At 39.5% G+C, this 21003-nt stretch overlaps 3 protein-coding genes across 7 annotated transcripts in view; 1 reads left to right on the top strand and 2 right to left on the bottom strand.

The window, feature by feature from the left end:
- The window catches only part of pnpla7b (patatin-like phospholipase domain containing 7b), a 52302-nt gene extending 41267 nt beyond the window's left edge, over positions 1-11035 (bottom strand). For 3 of the 4 annotated variants that reach the window (XR_004614945.1, XM_034595726.1, XM_034595728.1), the window contains exons 1-16: positions 10955-10975; positions 9691-9736; positions 8344-8418; positions 7979-8066; positions 7453-7532; positions 7148-7242; positions 6852-6992; positions 4762-4921; positions 4510-4590; positions 4072-4200; positions 3811-3891; positions 2590-2710; positions 2400-2477; positions 1753-1835; positions 1269-1418; positions 1085-1162 (exon numbers count right to left, since the gene is read on the bottom strand). Coding sequence is in view for 3 of the 4 variants with exons in the window: in XM_034595726.1 (XP_034451617.1) it covers positions 1085-1162; positions 1269-1418; positions 1753-1835; positions 2400-2477; positions 2590-2710; positions 3811-3891; positions 4072-4200; positions 4510-4590; positions 4762-4921; positions 6852-6992; positions 7148-7242; positions 7453-7532; positions 7979-8066; positions 8344-8418; positions 9691-9732 (1482 nt within the window). In the remaining variant the exon portion in view is untranslated. Of the gene's footprint in view, positions 1-1084; positions 1163-1268; positions 1419-1752; positions 1836-2399; positions 2478-2589; positions 2711-3810; positions 3892-4071; positions 4201-4509; positions 4591-4761; positions 4922-6851; positions 6993-7147; positions 7243-7452; positions 7533-7978; positions 8067-8343; positions 8419-9690; positions 9737-10954 lie in introns of all 4 variants that reach the window. The other variant, XM_034595727.1, reaches the window with a different exon arrangement.
- A 1974-nt stretch (positions 11036-13009) lies between these two features.
- Positions 13010-14439, top strand: mrpl41 (mitochondrial ribosomal protein L41). Its single transcript, XM_034595891.1, has 2 exons — positions 13010-13112; positions 13775-14439. The coding sequence occupies exon 2, from the start codon at positions 13811-13813 to the stop codon at positions 14216-14218; it is 408 nt and encodes a 135-aa protein (XP_034451782.1). The 5' UTR covers positions 13010-13112; positions 13775-13810; the 3' UTR covers positions 14219-14439.
- Positions 14440-14612: 173 nt separating this feature from the next.
- Positions 14613-20321, bottom strand: dph7 (diphthamide biosynthesis 7). 2 transcript variants are annotated; one of them, XM_034595804.1, is made up of 10 exons: positions 20236-20321; positions 19773-19945; positions 18831-18964; positions 18661-18748; positions 18312-18406; positions 18055-18212; positions 16581-16653; positions 16427-16492; positions 16167-16339; positions 14613-15694 (listed from the first exon to the last, which is right to left on the bottom strand). In XM_034595804.1, the coding sequence occupies exons 2-10, from the start codon at positions 19902-19904 to the stop codon at positions 15261-15263; spliced, it is 1353 nt and encodes a 450-aa protein (XP_034451695.1). In that variant the 5' UTR covers positions 19905-19945; positions 20236-20321; the 3' UTR covers positions 14613-15260. The 2 variants fall into 2 exon arrangements, with proteins under 2 accessions (XP_034451695.1, XP_034451696.1); XM_034595805.1 differs by having other exon boundaries at positions 20207-20291.
- Between the last annotated feature and the right edge of the window lie 682 nt (positions 20322-21003).

Below are 21003 nucleotides of genomic sequence, written 5' to 3'. Positions count from 1 at the left end.
GTCCTCTGGGCCAGCGACAGGTCCTCACTTGAGTCCTTTCTGCGAGTCCTCTTTTTAGTTTTGAATGAGTCAGTTGAACTTTCTGATTCCCCTTCGTCATCAGCAGCTTTCCTCTGCTTCATCTTGCTCGACCCAGCAGATAACAAAGTTCTCCCTCACCTATGATTCCCCCGCGAATGATGCGTTCAAGTGTTAATGTGACGGTCAGCAAAAACAATGACACCTGCTATATAGGTCAGATAAAATAAGAACAACGTGGAAAAAACCAATCATAAATGTTTTGTGGTAATTTATTGCTTACTTACAAATCTGAAACTTTTTTATCTGTTTATTTTCTGATGACCTCTCACGGCCCACCTGCAGTGGCTTCACCGCCCACCAGGGGGCCGCGGGCCACACTTTGGGAATGACTGTTCTATAGAATCCCCCATTTTAAACTGTTGAAATCCGTGTTTCAGGAGTTGCTCCGACCAAACCAAACACAGGCTCTAGAGAGGACCCCTCACGTCTGTGCGTTACCTGAGGAACTGTAGGTTCTGCTGCATACTTGGAAGAGCAGAGTGAAGTGAGACCTTTGAGTAAATAAAAGATACCTTATGGTGTTTCTGATCATTAGTGACCCTATGGAGCAATGTTCTTACATGTTTTTGTTTGTTTGTTTGTTTGCGAGGACGCACAAGGGCTCACATCTCACACAAACCTCACCTGACCTGACAACATAGCTCCAAAGATCATTGGGGCACACAAACACCCTAAAGATGGTGATTCTCAAAGGTTTCAGAGGCTCAGCAACATTTCACATTATTATGATTCTTGACTTTCACAGCACTTTTTTCCTTTTTTACTTTATTCTCTTTTTCTCTACTGAAGAAAAAACCTTTTATGACTCTATAAGAACAAAATATGATTTAGCAAGGAAATCTTTAACAGTTGCAATTGGATCATGTGTTTTAAGACATTTTGGGATTGTGATGTCATATATACTGAGAGGAAAACGTAGCCCTTGTTTGGTGCTTTAATAACCTGTTGCCTCCTCAAAGAGCAACACATTAAGTTTCTGTGAGTGTTGGTCCAACAGACTGACCTGGTCTCCCTGACGGGCCACAACAGTGCCAGCTTTAACCTGGCGAAGATTCACCCTCCCCTCCAGTAGATTGTGGTCCTGATGACATCAAATGACAGGTTAAAGACAAAAAGGACTCATTATTACCAATTACTGGTTTCAGTTTACATTTGACACATTACATGTGCTTGGTATTGTAAGCTACCTGTATTTGGATGACCTGCAGCAGGTCCTTTTTGGCAGCTTGGAAAATGGCATTGACTTTATTCTGGTGGACGTTTCCTGTTCCAGCATCACTATATTGGTAAACAGCTGACGGAGTGTGCTGCATTGTGACACTCTTCTTCAGAATAGACTGAGCAGACAGACAGACACAGACAAATATAATGGTCAATATAATGGACATTAAACAACAACTGGGCACTCATTATAAGGGACCCTACCGTGTACCATGTTAATTTAAAAATGCATTAGAAAGAGAGTGACACACACTATCCTCTAATCTTAGATTGAGCTTCATTTCCTTTGTGAAAAGAATTACTGTGCATCCCAATTACTGGGCAGTGTGGCTTCTAATTCCATAAGGGGAAAAAACAGTGGTTGTCTGAATTCACATATTCAGTAAACCTGACCTTAAATCCCTGCCATGCAACCTGTCAGAAGAAGAAAGACAATTCTTATCCAGAGACCTTCACAGGACTGTGAGGTACTGTCTCCTCTTTGGCAGCTCTGTCCCGCTCATAAACTCTGTTGAGGGCGAATGACATTTCACCTGCAGGAAAAAAAAGGTTTAGTATCAGCAACAATACTCATTGACACTACACCAGTTAAAATGGCGAGATGGGCAAGCATGTCACTATGCTGATGTGTCTTAGAGGATGCAGCATCTGTTACTGTTGAATGAACTGCTGATACTTCTCTTGGTGCTAGTTTTCACTGCAGCAGCAGTGACATTAACCTCAGCTCTTTGGGAGGAATGCAAGGTTTTGAAAGTGTCTTTATTTTCAATGTTTATTTACTTTTCACATGTGTAATATTTCTATTTTAAACATTTTATACAGTTTGAATCGACTTACAAGTGTATGCAGAGTTGACATAATTCAATGACATCATATATTACACAATCTCTACCCCCATTCTATTCTGTCAGGCTATTGTCTGACAACAAATTTGACTCTGGGAGCAACGGCCACTAATTTGGGGATTCCACTGTAGATTGTTTATAGAGTTTACAGAGATTATATATGACCTATCAAGACAAGAAAGACACATAAAATGATATACTCTATGTGTGTATCTTTTTTATAAGAAATGGTACTTTGTGTGTATACAGTACCTGTAACAGCCACTGGGGTAGAAAGAGAACGAGATTTCTTGTATTTTGATGAGGAGATGTCCGAGAAGTTGGTCGTTTCTGTTGTAATGTGTATCAAGAAAGTAGAACAGAACTTTAGACAATCTTTATACACACACAAATTACTGTGACCTGACAGGGATAATGTTGAAAGAATGCTGCTGTTTCCAACCTGAATCAGTTTTTTCGGTGCCCAGATTATCAGAGTGCGAAGGCTGCCTGCGAAGGCCTTTGTGTGAATGAGTCTCACCCAGAACATGCGCCACTGACACAAGGGAGATGGCTTGACTCTCCTGTAACACAGGCAATTAGCATTAGTAAATGAAAAATTCTATTCAATTGTAAAGCTTCTCTTACTGAGTGGTAGAATATGGTTAAAGGGACATGGTGGGAGGAGGTCAGCCAAAATGTGCTCCACCTGTGAACTGATGGGTTTATTAGATTTAATAATAGTCTGCATCAGTGATTTTGAACCTATTCGAGTCACAACTTACCATTTTAGAACTGCAATCATCAACAGATGTTCCTACACAAATTTCCTTATATTTTTAGTTAAATTTAGAAATAATGCTTTGTTTATGATGACAGGTTTTTTTGCCCCGTCACTTACTGTTGTTGGTTTGGTGGACGGGTTGGGTCGCTGGTGGTACCACACCAGTCCTGACTGATCAGATGAGGAAGCTTAAATGTGTTTCTCTGTATCATAATCTTCCACGCCATAATTCTGAACCTCATGATTAAATTGTGCTCAACTTTGACTGTTTTCTCAGACTTGACTCTGGACCTCCTAATTTTGGGTTAGGGTCAAAGATTCCTTGTCTAAAATATGTAATTTTATTTTGAATACAGTACATTATTCTATTCTATACAAACATCTAGTGACCCCCCAGAAATTATCTTGTGACTCATTTTGGGGTCAGGCCCCAAGGTTGAGAATCACAAGTCTACATCATTATTATATATTATATATAGTATAGTATTATAGTTATAGTTTACATTATAGTATATAATATATATAACAATATTATAACAACAACTATATAATTATATTATAACAACAAATTCATCCAGTGCTTTGATACACAGCGCTTTCTCTCCCTCCGTGCCAGGGATCGAACTACCGACCTTCTTGTTAGCAGACAACCCTATCTACCTCATGATCCATAGGATGTTTTAAAAATGGCCCTTGAGGGAACAAGTTTCCCCACTGCTGAGTTACTACTATTTCTTTTACTTTCGAGACATTGTTGCATACCAGAGTAGAGAATGAAGTAGATGTGTGTGGGGTTGACAACGATAGTAACACACAAGATAAAAGTGAGGTGATCTGATGTCAAATATTTTGATGTCAGACCACACAAAGTAAAGATGAGTTAAAAAAGAGAAACACTACCGTATTGAAAAGTTCAGTGGTCAGGCCAAGGTAGTTGTGTAAGGCAAGGAAAGTCACTCTCTGAAGACGCACCATGATTATCTATGAGAGGGAAACAGGATAAGACGGAGTGTACTGTTCATACAAATAATAGAATAGAAAGATTGATAGAAAGGAAGACAAAACACATGAGTAAATGGACACTGAAAATGATGCTGTTGAATGTTTAACGCTGACTGAGAAGGTACTTGCAATGTCTATATCTGTCAGTGCACAATTTACCTGAATGACTCGAACAAGAGTTTCGGGATATTTGTCAAAGACTGACTGGAAGGCTGCAGCTGGAAGACGCAGGACAGTGGAGGAAACTGCAGCTCGTGCTGACACTGTCTTGTAAGGTGCTGGGTAGCCCTGAAATAGAAAAAGAAAACTTTGTGGAGAAAACCGGACGCTATTACAGCAAAAAACTCACAGAAAGTAAATTAAGTCATTCTACAGAATGTTGTAATGAGAATAAAGCGAACAGCACAGAAGATGAAGATAAAATATAGACATTTTACAGAATGTAAGTCACTGTTCTGGTTAAAGCAAGCCTGGTGGTGTAACTATATGTTGTGTGTAACTGGACCACTTTCCCCCCATACTGTGTACATTTAAACAGGCCTGCACACAGATAAAGACCAAAAGGAGACAAAGGGTGATGAGTAACATCAAACGTACAGTGATAATGTCTAGGATACTGAGCAAACTGTGAACACTGTCTCCTGGTAAAACTTCCTTCACCACAGCATCTGTACCGTCCTGCAGTGAGAAAACAATCACATTTTAATATGACAGCAAAAGAACTTCCAGAACACAGGTTAGATTTCCCACACACACTGATCATCAATATACACAAAGCAGAGAGCAAATGGGTGACAAACGTCTTAGTGACTTTGTGATGCTGTAGGTGTTTCAGCGTTGTGCTCTTACAATCTCGCGGATGCACAGCTCCAGGCGGCCATCTTGAACCACGTAAATACTGTCATCCGTGTCACCTGGTCGGAAGAGTCCCTCTCCCTGGTGCAGCTGAATCAGCACCATGTGACGACACAGCTCCAGAAAGAGAGGCTTCTCAAAGTGGCCCAGCACCCTGGTGACAACACATATGATATTATATAACTACTTATGACAATTACCAAAATTTCACACTACATAACAATGCAAGTTAGGGAATTCCCACGGTAAAAAAAGAAATTAAGGTCTGTTCAGTCTGAGGTAGAGTAAGTCCAGTTCTGATTCTGTACACCTGAATCATGACAGTGATCTGTCCTTATGTTCTGATCTGTTGCTCTCCTTAACCTTAGTTTGACAACACCTGTAGTTACTGGGGGTAAAGGCAAGTTCAGTCAGAACCACTTTCATCAAGATTTATTTGATTTCAATAATTGCAATAAGTTATATTTGGTGAAATAGCTCTGTTCTGAGACCTCCCTGCCCTCATGCATATGCATAAGGTAGGGAGAGAACACCCCCCTACCCTTCCATGAGCCTTAATGGAAAGTAAGGCAGGGAGGGTAACAGCTAAAAGACCCCAGCACAGAACAGAGCAGACATCAACGCATGACACTGATTAGGCCAGATTCAGTAGGAAAAGGAGGTGCTGGGGTCGAGGTGGGATGTGAAGAGGCTTGCTGTGGAAGCAGGAAGAGTAGGCAGCTAAAATACAACGCACAATTTGAGCTTTGCCAATTGAATTAATGGAAAGGGATCAGCTGAGCCATCAGCCAATCGGGCTGGCATAGAGATATGCTGTCAGCTGACATACTGGATTGTGGCTGAGCTTGACTTTGTGACTTGCCTGAAGTGACGATATGCTCAATTTGATTTTAAAAATATACGTCTCTTGAGTTCTTTTCAAAAGCACATATGTATTAACCACAGCAAACACACCATGAGTAAATGGTTTGTATTTATATAGTGTTTTTCCAGGTCTTGATGACCACTGAAGGCACTTTATATTACAATTTGCCATTCACACACACATTCATACATACTTCTTTGTTCTATGAGGGGAAATTCGGGGTTCAGCATCTTGCCCAAGGACATTTCGGCATGCAGATGGGGAAGACTGGGGATTGAACTACTGACCTTCTGGTTGGAGGACAAACGCTCTACCCCTCAGCCACAACTTATCTTTGTTTTATCTAAGGTTTGAATGTATCGTGTAGTTTTAATACAGAAGTCTACAGATTTAAACTAACAGTGTTAGGGTTTCCACATTATGTGATGTGTGTAGATAAAGGTGTGGATTGGCGGTTGTTTTCCTGGACTGTGCAGTGATACTGTCATGTCCTGTGATTCGATCCACCATGGGTACACAAGTGGAAACTTAGGCTCCACCGTTAACAATAAAAACTACTAATAGTGAGACATGTCGTCTCTTTCTTTGGCATTTCCATTAGAAATTATAATTTTAGTGGATGAATTTATGTTTTTTTTCTTTATTTACGTGTTTAATGGAAATTAATGGTTATTGCTGGACTTTGTGCAACATTGAAAAAGTAATAAGAATTACTCAAAAAAGTAATAGAGATACAATAACAGAATGCAAATACATTACATTGAATGACTGTTGCAATCATGCATGGAACTAAATACATGTTATATAGTGATAAAAACCTTAAGGATTAACGTGCCTCGCTTCTTTAACAGATGGTTGCTATAGGAACTGCCATCCTCTTGATAGTAACTGTCCATCCACAGTCATACTTGTTTGATGTTGAAAATCATAATAGCTTGCAACATATAGATTCAAACCTCTGGTCTAAAAAATATATTTTATATTTAAGATAAAAAGGGAAAATATCCATCACAATTTTATGAAGCTCAAGATCTTTATCTTCCAACTGCAACAGGAGAAGATTTGCTTAAAACTTTACTAAAACTTTTCTTTGATTGGTTGATCATCGCAGTTGTATTGTTCACATTCTAATACAATGACCATTGATTAGTTCTATATCACTGTGGGACCACATAAAGACTTAATTCCTTCTCATGAGGAGCAGCTCGATTTTACATACCTGACATTTTTCAACATGTACAGCACCTCAGAGGGGAGATGGGAGTTCTGCACATCAAACTCAGTCAGGTCAGCCTCCAGCAGACAGGGAGGGGGCTCCTTGGGCTGAAGGGTGGGGGGCTCCCTCCGGATACGCAAGATCCTATCACGACATGCACATATAAAAAACACATTTGTCATATATTTTGTCTACAAGCCATGTTTGATACAAGAGCTGCGACTTCAAAATTAAAAACTCTTAACAATTATTTTATAAAGCCTTTAGTAGTTATCTTTAAATAGTTTGTTTAGACTCACTTGCGAGCTATAGACAGAACTTTGGTCCTCTTCCTAACTCTCTGTCGAGAGGCTGAGTTTGAGTTAGAGGCAGGGGGAGACGACAACGTCTGAACCTGCAACAGCACAAGATAAATCATTTGGATCATTGAAACAAACTATGGCAGCATTAGTGATAGTTAATATCCTCATTTTGGGAGAAAAAAAATCCATGTTGCAGCAGCAGGGGACCCTTGAGATAGAAAGGACCTTTTGCTAAATGTGTAATACATGTTATGTCTATAATCACAAGCAACACTGAGTTTGATGTTTAAGAAGAAACTGACCTTTCTCATGATCTTTCTGCCATAGAACATCACCTTGTCTCTCTTCCTGAAGCGATAATGAGGAACACCAGCCTCCACCTCTGAAACACACCACACAGCCTCTGTAAGATCATCTGCAATCTAAGTAAGCTATCAACCAGTCGATGCCTCTCATGCTCACACCTGAGAATAAGAAAATCCATGCACTCACAACCAAGTGAACAATGTTTGAGCTGTACACTTTCCCTTTAAAGAATGAATAAACTACATGATTACTTTTACATTTGCATGTACATAACTTTTTAAAATATTATCAACTACCTGACTTATAACTGTTTAGACCTAACTCATAAACTGCATGCTCATATGAAAAGTGAATGTTTTCTCTGAAACACTAACAAATTGTAAAATCATCTAATATGAGTCAACAGCTAGTTAATGTACAGGTATAACCAGTATTTATTTATACACTGAAAATGTTTAGATATAAATTAGACATAAATGTGCTCTAGAATAGAACAGGGTGTACTGCATGCTGGGCACTGACTTGATTGTTTGTATCTTCTGTAAAGAAGGAACACAACCACTCCAACGACTGATATGACTGTCACAGATCCAATCAGCACTGCCGTCCACTGGAAGAAAAACAGGCAAAAATATCAAAACATTTATACACAACAGTTCATTGAACAGTTAAACAGGTCATTGAAAAAGCCCCTGCCTGTTCATGCTTTGTCTGCAATAACTGCCGTGACTTTAATGCTTAACCCAAAAAAATAGATATATAGATATTTGTGCTAAAAGACAAGAAAATGAAGACTGATAATAATATGTTCGTTGCATTCCTTAAAACAAAAAAACTGCCATTTATATGCCTCAGTCAAATGACTGGAGTCAGAAATTGACTGTCACCATATTGATTTCCATCCTTTCTTCCACAAGCTGCTGCATCCTGGCCTTGAGCTCACTGCCGAGAGGAACAAGGCTCTGAAACAATAAGAAACAACAAAGGGGGAATGACATCAACTGGACTCGGGGGTCGGCTGTGATCAAAGTGTGTAGGCAAACAGAGCAGAACAAGGATTATGTTCAGTTGAAAATTTGACAACAAAAACTTAATCCATACATTTTCTTTAAAATGTCTCCAAATAAAGGCACAATAATCAGCTGAATATCATAACACATTGTAGAGTATTTGTAAAGCATTTGTCTTGTTATCCACAGAGCTATTAAAACTCAAGTGTTGTCATAACCTTGTGCGTAAGTGATTTGCCAAGGACGTGGAGCTTAACTTTTAAACAACTAATGCAGTGCCCGTTCTAAACCTGTCTGTTTGTTATGGGCTGTTCTCTTGTCCTGTGTTAATGTTCAGGAGCTACTTTAGAATTATTCTTTGTCATTAGTGAGTCCTCCTCAAACAGTTCTACAATAAACTGTCACTTTTTATTGCTTGTGTGCAGAGCTTTTTATATACAGTCCATGGTGCAGAGTGAAGTTAAAAAAACTTTGAGTTTATCTTACCTGGTTTATCTGCAATGATGATTTTATAGTCAATGTTTTTAATAAAATAAAACTGAATTTGCTTTATTATTTATTATTGTTCTCATGTGTGGCATATGATTTTGAATGATTTACTGAACTGCTGTTGTTTTTCATATATTGCATGTTGGCAATTTCAGATGTCCGTTAAGTAACCGACCCAATCTTCAGACCCAAGTTCACAACTTTTCAAAATGAACCCCCTGTAATTCTGCTCGATATTAAGTATGATAGCAACAAAAGGTAGGTTGTGCTTTTTCAAATTGCCAAAGAGGAAATGATTCTATGAATGTTGCTGATATGACAGAGATCAGCCAGCACCTGAGACACACGTGAATGTTTGTGTCGGTCCAATATGGTGCAATAAAAAAAGAAACAAATTGTTTCTATAATCTGGGAGTGATTATTACACACAGTTTGATCCTGTTGCCGAGAACTGCTGTAGAAGAAAGCATGTTCCACTCGGTTCCCAGACTGAGGGCGTGCTGCCCCGCCCCCATTGACTGCTACAGAGTAATGGTCACCTTTTTATTCAGTTTATTAATATTGAGCGTTTTATATGTCCAAAACACACAAAATTTGACACTGCACTTCCTTGGGTCAGTAAAAATACACATGCCAAGAGTGAAGCCGATAAGATGAGTGCTTCCACATACAGACAGACAGACGTTTGAGGAATTAGTAGGTAGATGAAGGGTAATGAAGGTGTTGAGGACATACTGGGTATATGATGCAGCTCTCCTCTTCATTGTCGTCCTCCATCCCTGTTTAAAGACAATAATACAACATTTTAAAAGGCAGTCTCTAAGAGTGAAATTAAAATGTGATCAACACTTTAAAGGTCCAGTGTGTAAGTGTTAGGGGAAAGGGATCTATAGGCAGAAACTTAATATAAGTGTGTTTCATCTAAATTGTAGAAATTGTTGTTTTCTTTGTTGGGCCCTTTATATTTAAATACTTTATATTTATATTGGGAGAGGGTCCTCTCTATGGAGGCTGCCATGTTTTTTACAGTCGTCCAAACTGGACAAACTATATTTTGACAACTGAAGGCTACCACAGGTTCTCTTTAATGTTTGGAAGGGGAGGGTGAGGTGAGCGGTATTCAGCTGGAACATCACCGCTAGATGTCAATAAACTCTACACACTGAACCTTTCATATTTTAAACTAAGAACTGTAACATTTCATTTGAGATTTAGTTTTTGCAATAATTAAGAAGACCACAGGTGAAAAGCTGCTGCCATTATATATTAATAATAGCTTATGACTAGAAGCCTTGAACATTGATGTCGTGTTCTACTCCCAGGGTTCCTACACTTGTAAAACAACACACACATGGACTTTACTCAAGCCACACTGAGTAGGGGGACGTGCAGTCAGCTGACTCTCAGGTCACAGAGGCAAAGGTCTGTGGGTGAAAGACCACCTCCCCACCCGACTGAAGCAAAAGAGGTGTTTGTAACGAGACACCCCAGTCCTCCTCCTCCTCCTCCTCCCCTGCACTTTAACACTGCTTCAGTCCAACATGGCCACAAACACACAACTCTGGAAAACGGTCCAGAGTATCAGTATCAATAATATCAGTCATTTTAACAGCGAGTCAGAAGACTTTGACCACAACAGTGGGACAGGTCCCCGCTGACATGACAACATGCAGTGTGCAGGTGAAGCAGATGAAGTCACACTTTTAATGGTGTGATATTAACCTGTAGCTGATACTTATGGAGAAAGAAGAGAGGTGAAAGTTCACGTTAAAACCAGCAGACATTAACTTTCCCATTCTTCTCTGACAGCCTGTGCCCGCGGGCTCATCCTCCTCCTGAGGTTACAACCCGCTACACTACACAAGGACGAGACACATGTGAAACACACACGCAGCAAATGCGCACTGACAGACAACACAACAAACACGAGTTAACACACTTAGCTTCAGCGAACATCTGCCAACTACACTGACCAAACAGTTTTTCACACTTACCTTTCTTTTTTCTGTCAAAGTTTTTGAGCATACATGCCTCAACAACAGTGTAAAGAGAGCAGGCTGAAACACAAACTGTATTTCCGGTCATACTTCAAACTAAAACCACAGAAATGTGCGGAGACGCCGATTTGACGCAACAGGCTGTATTTTAAGTTGATTTTCAGTGACACAAATTATATAAATATTTAAAAAGAGCAATTGTTTTGTGCGTAATTTGTTCACATCTTATTATTCAAATAAACTTAAACTACAAATACTCTAAAAAAGAAAACTAAAACAAACAGTTGTACAACAACAGGGGTTATAAACAAAGTTGTACATAAACAAATACAAAATGATACTGGTAAAATAAACAGAGAAAACATAATATTGGTAATATAGACAAATAACATGATATAGATAATATACACAGGTCATATATAATGTAGGTTAACAAAAACAGAGAACTTATAATGTGGATAATATAAACAGATAATATATAATGTATAATAACTAGGGCTGTCAAAAGTAACGCGTTAACGCGGGATGATTCATTTGTCGCGTTAATTTTTTTAACGCATTAACGCATGCGCAGAATGACCCGCTCCATGTACCCATACCCGCCCCCGCTCACTCGCTCAGAGCGACACACGCAGGGAGATCAGAGCTCGTTCAAGTGAAGCAGCCGGTCAGTGACTTTGTAGAAGAACAGTGAAACACAGAGTTTCTCTGGTCTCAGCTGCTCAGTGATCAGAGCAGAAGCTGCAGCTGGTTGGTACCGAGCTGGAGTTTCTGTGTCCTCCTCTACGGAAGCGTATTGCATTCACTTGGAAAAAAAAAAAGTTCTGTTTTTCTGAGATAATTATCTCGGAAATTCCGAGATAAGTTTTCATTAAAAAAAAAAAAAAAAAAAAAGTTCTGTTTTTCTGAGATAATTATCTCGGAAATTCCGAATAACTATGAACGTGAACTAGTTCATTTTCATCTGCATGAACTGAACTTGGAACTCGTTCTTTTTAAGTGTGAACTGGCTCAAAACTGCTTCTATAGATGAGCTCAGATTCAGATTTCACATTCACGTTTAATTGTGTAAAGGTTTGGTTGTTTGATTGATTTAAAAAAGAAAAGAAAAAAAATGTATTCATCCATCCTATATTTGCAAAAAATCTTTTTAAAAAAGAGCAAAGGCTAAGATGCCCCAACTGCTTAGGATAAAGGTTCTTTGAGTTTGTTAAAAAAAAATGTTCTAACTAACATCATCCTATGTTTGCTCAGAGGCATAGCAAAGAGACAGCCACATTTAATTATGGTGTGGTATGTTTTTATTTAATTAAATTTTTCAATCTTTATAACTATCATTTGGACTTGTCATCAATAAAAAACATGTTAAATGTATATATCCGCCTTCTGTCATTTATCTTTCAGTTCCCACAACAATATACATAGAAAATGGGGATTTTTCAGGCATGTAGAAATGGGGATTAATCGTGAATCGTTAAAAATTGTAATGTTGGACAGCCCTAATAATAACAGATAGTATGTAATATGGGAAATATAAACAGAATGTGATATAGATAATATAAACATATAATATATGATATAGGTAAGATAAACCAATGTCATATGATATAAACAGATGATATATAACATAGATGATATAACAGATAATATATAATATTGATAATATAAACAGATAATATATAACAAAGCTAATAAACATATATATTGAAATTGTATCAGTGTATCAAATTTGGTGCAAAAATTGAATGTATCAGCTTTATATTTTAGGAGGTAGACAATGAACTATTAAAAAACGGCTTCATTCAAAAACACAAGAAGACGTTTTTACCACTTTACATTTATGTATGTGGAACAATGCCAGTCAGAGGTTACCATTTTCCAAATTCTCTACTTTAAACCAACAGTACATCTTAAAACTAAAGTATAAAAGTATCGTAGACATGATCCAAAGCACAGCGACAGATTCTGTTTTTTCTACATCTTATTTTGAAGGGTGATTCTCTTCCTGTCTCTGTAGCTTCACGCACGCAGTCCCTGACAGATGAAACGTAGTATCCCGGAATTTGATTGGCGGATGGCGGCGCTCCTCAGCCAATCACTGCACATTTCTTTACACTGTCACACACGATACTGACACAGGAGCGACTGTGTGCTCAAGGTGAGAGGAGATAAATGTTGCATTATTTCAACTATATGTATAAATGTGTGAGCGGTGTACAATTATAATAGTTTAAACTGTATCTAATATTTCATCTTAATCCACAGCTAGCGTTTTAGCAGACGACGTAGCATCCAATAGCTTGTAAGTTAGCTAGCGAGTGAACGAGATATCAGTTTACTGCGGGCAACACAGCAGGTTTATCATGTTTTCCTCATCTGATTTCTACTCCACATCGAACAGTGTGGTAAAAACTCTTAATGAATTTAATTGAACAAATTCTGTTTATAAACTCAACTGGGGAAACTGCAGCTTGTATACAACAACACTGTCTAGGCCAGAGGGCATGCAACATATAGGAACCAAACAAAACACTCAACAAAATATTTGGGGGATTGACAATCTATGAAAAACCATGTATCAGCTCAAGAAGCCAAAACAAACATTTGGAAGTAACTTGAACGCATCATAGTTGAAGACGGTGATTCCATTGGACTTATTTAATGCTTGCTATATATTGTATGTTTTTTATTCATTTGCATTTACATGATTATAAGTAACTGTTCCTTGTGAGAAACAAGATGACACCTTATGCTGGTGGAGAATCCCAGCTCCCCTCTCGTACTTGATATTTTCTTCATTCAATTTCATGCCTTCTCTGCAGGTTTTCTCTACTCTTTGAGGAGGAAACTGTGGCACCATGGGTGTGTTATCTACTCTGATGAGGGGTCTGGTGAGAGGAGCGGACAGGATGTCTGAGTTCACCAGCAAGCGAGGATCAAGGACTCATAATAAAGGCAGGGGCGCAAGGCCCACTGGACTGAATCTCTCTAGCAGAAAGTTTCTGGCCATAAGAGCCATGATTCCTGAGTTTGTGGTGCCCAACCTGGAGGGATTCAAGCTAAAGCCCTACGTCTCGTATCGCTCACCCAGAGGAATTGAGCCTCCCCTCACAGCACAGAGTGTGTTTGCTGAGGTGGTGGCCCCTCAGATCAAGAAAGACTTTGAAGACGGCACCTTCAGCAAAGAGCAGCTAGAGAAATATGGATTTGAGCCCACACAAGAAGGGAAGCTCTTCAAGCTCTATCCCAAGAACTATGTGCGTTAAAGATACTTGTAATGTATTCACAAGTGAAGGCACAGGTTTCTGATCAACTGGACATAAAGCTGCAGATCCACACGTGACACTTTGAGGAGACACATCACAACTAAGGCTGACCTTTCGGTTCAGAAAACCAGTTTCCTTCATGTCGTTGATTTTTCTGTTACTTAAGTGACCAAACAGAATAAACTTGAGATCAATGTGACAGAATTGTTCATTCATTATTGCATTATTATCAGCCGAACAGTTCGAGCTAATCAGCATTTACAAGTGGGTTGCGGGTTTGCAAATGAGCATGATTATTCAGAGCGTTTTATTTGTTTGTTTCTCTGAACTTCTTAATTAAAAAAAAAAAAAAAAAAAAGTTCACTAGTGACAAAGTTGAGATATACACAATGAATGCAGAAGTTGTCATTTATTTGTCAGAAAGTGCAATGAATGTAAACAGCGGTAAAAAGTGACCTCTTCACATTTTAATCTACAACTGTGATGTTTCCAAAATCATCAAATGGCAAAAATCACCTCAGATTTCAGGGCAGCAGCACAGACGCTGACTTAACAGATGCAAAGAGGGTTTTCTAGAGGAGGTTCACTACTCAGTCTTGATATCATCCTTCATTAAGCTGGTCGGGGATAAAAATCAAATCAAGCACATTAAACCTGGTCAAAATGCCAATAACAATTAAATCAAAGATACAAGGGGCCTGGAGAGGTAGAGGATCACAGAGATAATTTCCCTTTGAGACTCAACAGCCATCAGAAACATTCACACATGCTGCATGGTTCCCTGTATGTTAAATTCATGCTGGTCGTCAAACAAGGTGTTTCAGAGGAAAAAATGTCTAACAAAATGAGAATGAGTTACGGGTGAATGGTTATATTGTAATAAACAGTATAAGGACTGTACATAATCTGTTTAAATACAAGTTTATAAAAATCAATGTAATTATGAAAATATAGGGTTTTGTTACTTAAACATTTTGCGATAAGGTATTGCAGAGGGAAAGGAACTTGATAACAGTATGTCATAGCTGGGCTTTGGTTCATTTTATAATTTGATAGAAGATGTTTGCTGCTCAGATTCCTTATGAGCCTCATCTATCGTCCAGTCCCAGCGCCACACATGCATCATATGGTCATAGAATGAGCAGCTTGCGAGTAGACAGGACAGTGAGGGGGCATCACCATCAGGGTTGAGGGCAGGGCCTGCTGTAGGGGTGGAGGATGGTGCTTCAATGCCCTCTGGGATGTATCGTCCGGCATCATCCTCCAGGGACGTATCAAAGCTGGCAGTGGGAGATTCGTACTGAATCCTTAGGTGTCCCCCTCCTCTGGTCTCTATGAGGCTTTCCTTTGGTTCTCCAGGGGGAGGGGAGCAGGGAGCAGGCTGCTCCAGGGACAGTCGGGACCAGTCAGCTCCGTACGCAAGTGAGTTGTGGAGGATGTAGGAGGCGACGACAGGACAGGCTCCTCCACTGGCCTCTGGACAGTGACAGGAGAACAACATGGTTACAGTGAAACTCTGTGCTCAAACAGCAACTGTTTGAGCACCAACACCCAGTATTTGGACAGTTACATGTTTTGTTCTTCAGGTCCTTTTTGCATGAACAAACAAACACAAAAGGCAAAAAGTCATAAAATAATTTTCTTTCTTGTGAACTACCTTCAAAAATGTTGTGACATTAAATGTCAATAATAATAACAAATGTTATCTGATGCATACAGTATGAAGGGTTGCCCGGATCAATTCGAAGCGAAGGTTTAACTCAAGACAATGCAAGCATCTAGAAATCAAATCTTTTTTGTTGAAGTAGTCAAAGTAATGGTGGATTAATGGATAAAGTTCCTACAGCCATTGGAAGAAACTACATTTCCACGCTTGTATGTTGACTTTCAAAGTTCACATTTGATACCAGAGCGAGTTTTTCCTTCTTCATCTCTCATTCATGCTCACCTAGGGCCTGCTGGCAGTGAAGGATTTGAAAGTCGTTGTGCATGCAGGCTGCCAGCAGCAGGTCCTGATGGGTCGGATGCCACTTCAGCCTCCACACTCCACCACCCATGGCACTCTCACTGAGAGGCTGCTGCATGTTCCTGCCATCCCACAGCAGAACCTGCTCATCATAGCTGCAGGAAGAGAAGCCAATACCAAGACTTACAAACACATTGAAATCACAATTGACACATAACAATTTACGTCACTGGAATATTTACCTGCCTGTAGCCAGGATGTGTTCCCGATGTGGATTGCTATGAATACTGCACACACCCATTGAATGCCTTTCAGAGAACAAGACAAAAGTGTCACTATGCTTCTATAGTTCTATGCCTCTAAATGGACAGTCCGGATTCATGCATCAGTACTCACCTTTTACTGGTAAATGTGGGGCAGGAGGGACCCACCCTGAGATCCCAACCCTTAAGTTTGCAGTCATCACCACCTGGTGAGGAAAGACATAGAATGTTTACATGCAGGGATTAAAAACTTGTGCTCAAAAACTAGTTATGGTTGATGACGAAACTGGTGGTATGTTGCTCTCACACATATACTGTATGTAGACACTGATATGAAACTTATATTACATTACATTTCATTTAGCTGACGCTTTTATCCAAAGCGGCTTACAATAAGTGCATTCAACCATGAGGGTACAAACCCAGAACAACAAGAATCAAGAAAGTACAATTTTCTTCAAGAAAGCCAACTACAAAATGCTATAGGTAAGTGCTACTGAAAACTTTTTTTGCTTTTATAAATACTTGAAAGGGAGTGATAATTTTTGTTAAAAACAGTTTGTTTAGCAGTTAATGTAAAAGCTTTTATTATCTGCATATAAATTGGACAATGTGTTGTAGAAAGAGTAGTAAAGCAAATATCCCTTGTCAGGTCTTGCCATCTGAGTGGGTCCCCTGCTGCACCATACATTTATATATATATATATATATAAAATAACATTTCAGAAAAACACAACACCATTAATAAAATATTAATTTTTCCTTTTCTTTACTTGTGTCAATAAAGCATAGAGGAACAAATAATAGATGTATTTAGGTCATGCGCTGAGTATTTCCTTTAACTGAGATTACCAATCTGCTGATCCCAGATTTGCTTTGTTAAGGTAGCATCACTCAACTAAGTTTACATCCCAGCAAAAGTGGAGGAGGCAAAACATCCCTGATTTCTATGTCTAACTTTTTTCTTCTTCTGTGGGATTATCAAACATTTCAGGAACCTGAAACTAAACTCAGGCTACAAAGAGCTGTGTTTGTGAAACCGTGTTGAGATCAGTAAGTACTATAAATCCACTGAGTGAAACTGAGCTTACAGATAGCGAGAATATGTTTGTTTTTATCCACAAGTTTAAGACAATAAAATAACATCATACACAATATGCTCTTGTATGACATACTATAGTTGTTACATTAACTTCTTCAATTGATAAGTACCTATAAAGGTACATAAGCCATTTTCAGACATGAACTCAGAAGGATGTCTGCACAATTGGGTCCAGACTGTTTTCTGAGTTTGCCTTTCACACGTGAACAACACAGCAGGAGATACTCCACTCAGACGCATTCACAACAGAAATCTGAGAATCCAGCTGTGCTCTCATATCAGCTCGCTCAGACAAAGTTCTTACTAGGGCGCTGGCCAGAGGAACTCCACAGAGTGTCAAGAGACTATCATGCAGACATTTGCATTCTGACATACGGCCCTGTCGGAATAAAAATGAATATCCATGTTCATATATGAGATAAAATATGACCATTTCGATAGGCTTACGGCCAAAAAAAGAAAGAGGTACGGAAGGTGACAGACCACCGTTTTAAATGGGCGTTACCAGAGTAAACCAGCTGTGTATTCCAGTATGAGAAGGCTGAGATCCAGGCCTCAAAGTTGTGGGCCTTCCACTGCGAAAGAGATGTCAGAGCACCCTCAGCCAGAGAGAGCACGCTAACACAGCCTGCGGAGTCACTGCACACTACCCGCACATCACTGCTGCTGACACAAACAGGGGACACATCAAAATCAGAACTTGACACAATCACACTGACTTATTTACAAAATATGATACTGCTCATTGGAAAACTATCTCACCTGTCCATTCTTCCAGTGGACCAATCTAATGACAGAGCCAGGCGCTCTGCGCCCACCTCCAGACTTCTCAGAGTTTGCAGACTGCAGCTGCCATCCTACTGGATACACACGTTCATAAGTGCAGAACACAAAAACAGCCACAACAAGTCTAACTGACAGTTGGATTTACTGTGGTAGGACAGGCTGCTTTCAAACAACATAATACATTTTTGTTCTGAGATGTGGATTATTATTGATCATGTGTGCTGTCAAAAACCATATATGCTGACTTTGTAAACAAACATCAGTTAAATGCAGAATGATATAAGACTTCAGTGACTGTGATTACTCTGATGTCATAATTTCTCACCTGACTGTCAGACAGTGTGTACAGCTGCAGCTCCCCTGTTGCCGCTGCTGCTCCCAGGACTGCCTTTCCTGACACTGGCACATGGCACCTAAGAATATGGAAAACAATCAATAAGAAGGAAGCAAAACAGTGAAAGACAACAGTCACATTGGTCAAGCCTGATTTCTTACCACTTCAGATCTAAAATAGCAGCAGTGTCAAAGCGCTGCAGCTCGGTGAGAGGAGGACCCACTGATTCCTCTCGCCGAAAGTCAAAAAGGTACAATCGACCAGTCCGTCTCGGCGTGGCGTCCTCTACTCCTACCTACAGGAAAAATGCATCATGCATCAGGCTACAGCAGGACACGAACAGGAGCTTCAATGAGTGTAACGCTATTGTGTACCTGCTACTGCTGCATGAAATAAATCACAAAAAGCAGACTTAAAATTACTCAGTATTTTTTGTTTGCAATGAACATCACATTTCACTATACAGGCTTCATATGGTGAACATTACAAAACAACTAAAATTCGAACATTTAATTGAATTACAGGGTTCTTTGATGAGTCAACCAAAGTTCAGTCCGCAAGACATAGGGCATTTACATGTTTCGACACATTTAATCTTAAAAAAAACTAACTAATAAGAAATTTTGTTTAGTAGGTTAGGATTCCTTGAGTTGATGTGGAGAATAGAGCTTGACTATACCCATATTACGGAGTTAAATACATTTGGAATGTGAAAAAGTCAATGATTACACATGTCATTTTCAAACCCTTACGAGAAAGAAATGTATCTGAGGCTTGAGGTTTTACAGGTAAATACTATTATAAATAACTATAAACAAAAAAACACATACAATCAAATACACAGAACAAATAAACATTATACAGATAATACATATCTTTGCTGCATTGTCTATACTGTACTAAATGTAATTTCGTAAACATAAACTGATATTGATATGTCTGTGTATTTTTATCTGATGTACTTACTGACATCAAAGGCAAACAAATGTTTACTTTAAATTATATGGAAACGAACTAAATTAGTGTTGACAGGCATGAGTTTGTGTCCATATGACAGGTGAAGGATGTACAACACAGTTGGGCCTGATCTTGTTTAAACTCACCCCTTTGTGTAGCTGATAAGTCCCGCAGACCAGGATGTTGTGGCACGGGGACACAGGACACCACTCCACCGTGTCAGCGCTCAGCTCCGTGTCAAACACTTGCAGACTGCGGGTCCTCGACTTCCAGGCCATGGCCGCCTGCTCTGCATAACATCCCTGTGCTGGTGCACTCACTGAAAGCAGCAACAACACGTCTCAGCTGCAGAACCAACAGTGAACTCAGATACATCTGTAAGTAGCACGTTAATACTGGAGCAACATCACCTAGCTACCTTGGCTAACTGAGTTAACTGTTTGGTAGCTAGCTAGCAGGCTATTATTAACTCACTGCGGTTTCACGCAGCGCAAACTGTCATGTGCGGACATTTAAGAGAGTGAACAGATACTCGGTGATTAATGGAGTCAAATGAACCTTTCATCAATGGTGAACATACATGCAACTCATCAGTGTCAACAAACTCACATGTCGGTCTGCCCGGTGCACTAGTTCCTGGCTGGAGAGTAGTGACGACAAGTCACATGACCAAGCAGCGCCCACGTCATGAGTGAACGGGTATTTTTTCCAAATTTGACAACGCAAGAGGGAACAAGTAAACAAAAGAGGTCAGCTTGAACATGGACTGTGGTAGAGCAAATAAGTTTAATAAGGACATATGTACATTTATTGTTATTCTGATCAATGTTACCCCCTTTTGGAGGTCCAGTGTGTGGAGGTCTGTAAACATACATGCGTCTCAAAGTATTTGCTCCTTACCTTTTTTGTGTGTTATATATTTGACAACATTGATGTATTGTCTATACCAGCTATGTAAATAACAACCTACCAGTAAAAATAGCATGTTGTCAACTCCTTAAAGGGCCCATATTTTACACTTTTCTGGGATTTGAGGTATTGGTCCCCCTAAGAGGATATATCAGTGGTTTAAAGTCGCAAAAAACTGCTGCAATGTGTATTTCCATGTCCTCTCTTCTGCCTCCTCTCTGGAGCTGCAGACAGAACAGGCTGTTTTCACCTGCCTCTTGAGCCCCTCCTCTGATTGGCTGACTGCACTTTGAGTGACACGCGACCAGGCCTATCACTGGTCTCATTCTGGCGCATTTACGATCTCTCTGGTAAACACAGCTGAAAGTCACGTTGTTATGTTTGGATACCGCTATAGAAGACCAGCCATATATTTACAGTAGGTTTCAACAGGATGTTTCTGAACGGTAAGTTACACCGTCCTCATGT

This window comes from Hippoglossus hippoglossus, chromosome 9 (genome assembly GCF_009819705.1).
Source record: "Hippoglossus hippoglossus isolate fHipHip1 chromosome 9, fHipHip1.pri, whole genome shotgun sequence".
Lineage (NCBI taxonomy): Eukaryota > Metazoa > Chordata > Actinopteri > Pleuronectiformes > Pleuronectidae > Hippoglossus > Hippoglossus hippoglossus.
This window is presented reverse-complemented; position numbering and strand designations above follow the sequence as displayed.

Excerpts from the sequence above, each read along its gene's own strand:
- mrpl41 (XM_034595891.1), top strand. The coding sequence starts at position 13,811 with ATGGGTGTGTTATCTACTCTGATGAGGGGTCTGGTGAGAGGAGCGGAC.
- dph7 (XM_034595804.1), bottom strand. The coding sequence starts at position 19,904 with ATGGCCTGGAAGTCGAGGACCCGCAGTCTGCAAGTGTTTGACACGGAG. Across the intron at positions 18,213-18,311 it reads TCCACTGGAAGAATGGACAG|CAGTGATGTGCGGGTAGTGT; the intron begins GTGAGATAGTTT and ends TTGTGTCAGCAG. Across the intron at positions 16,340-16,426 it reads CACATCCTGGCTACAGGCAG|CTATGATGAGCAGGTTCTGC; the intron begins GTAAATATTCCA and ends CTCTTCCTGCAG.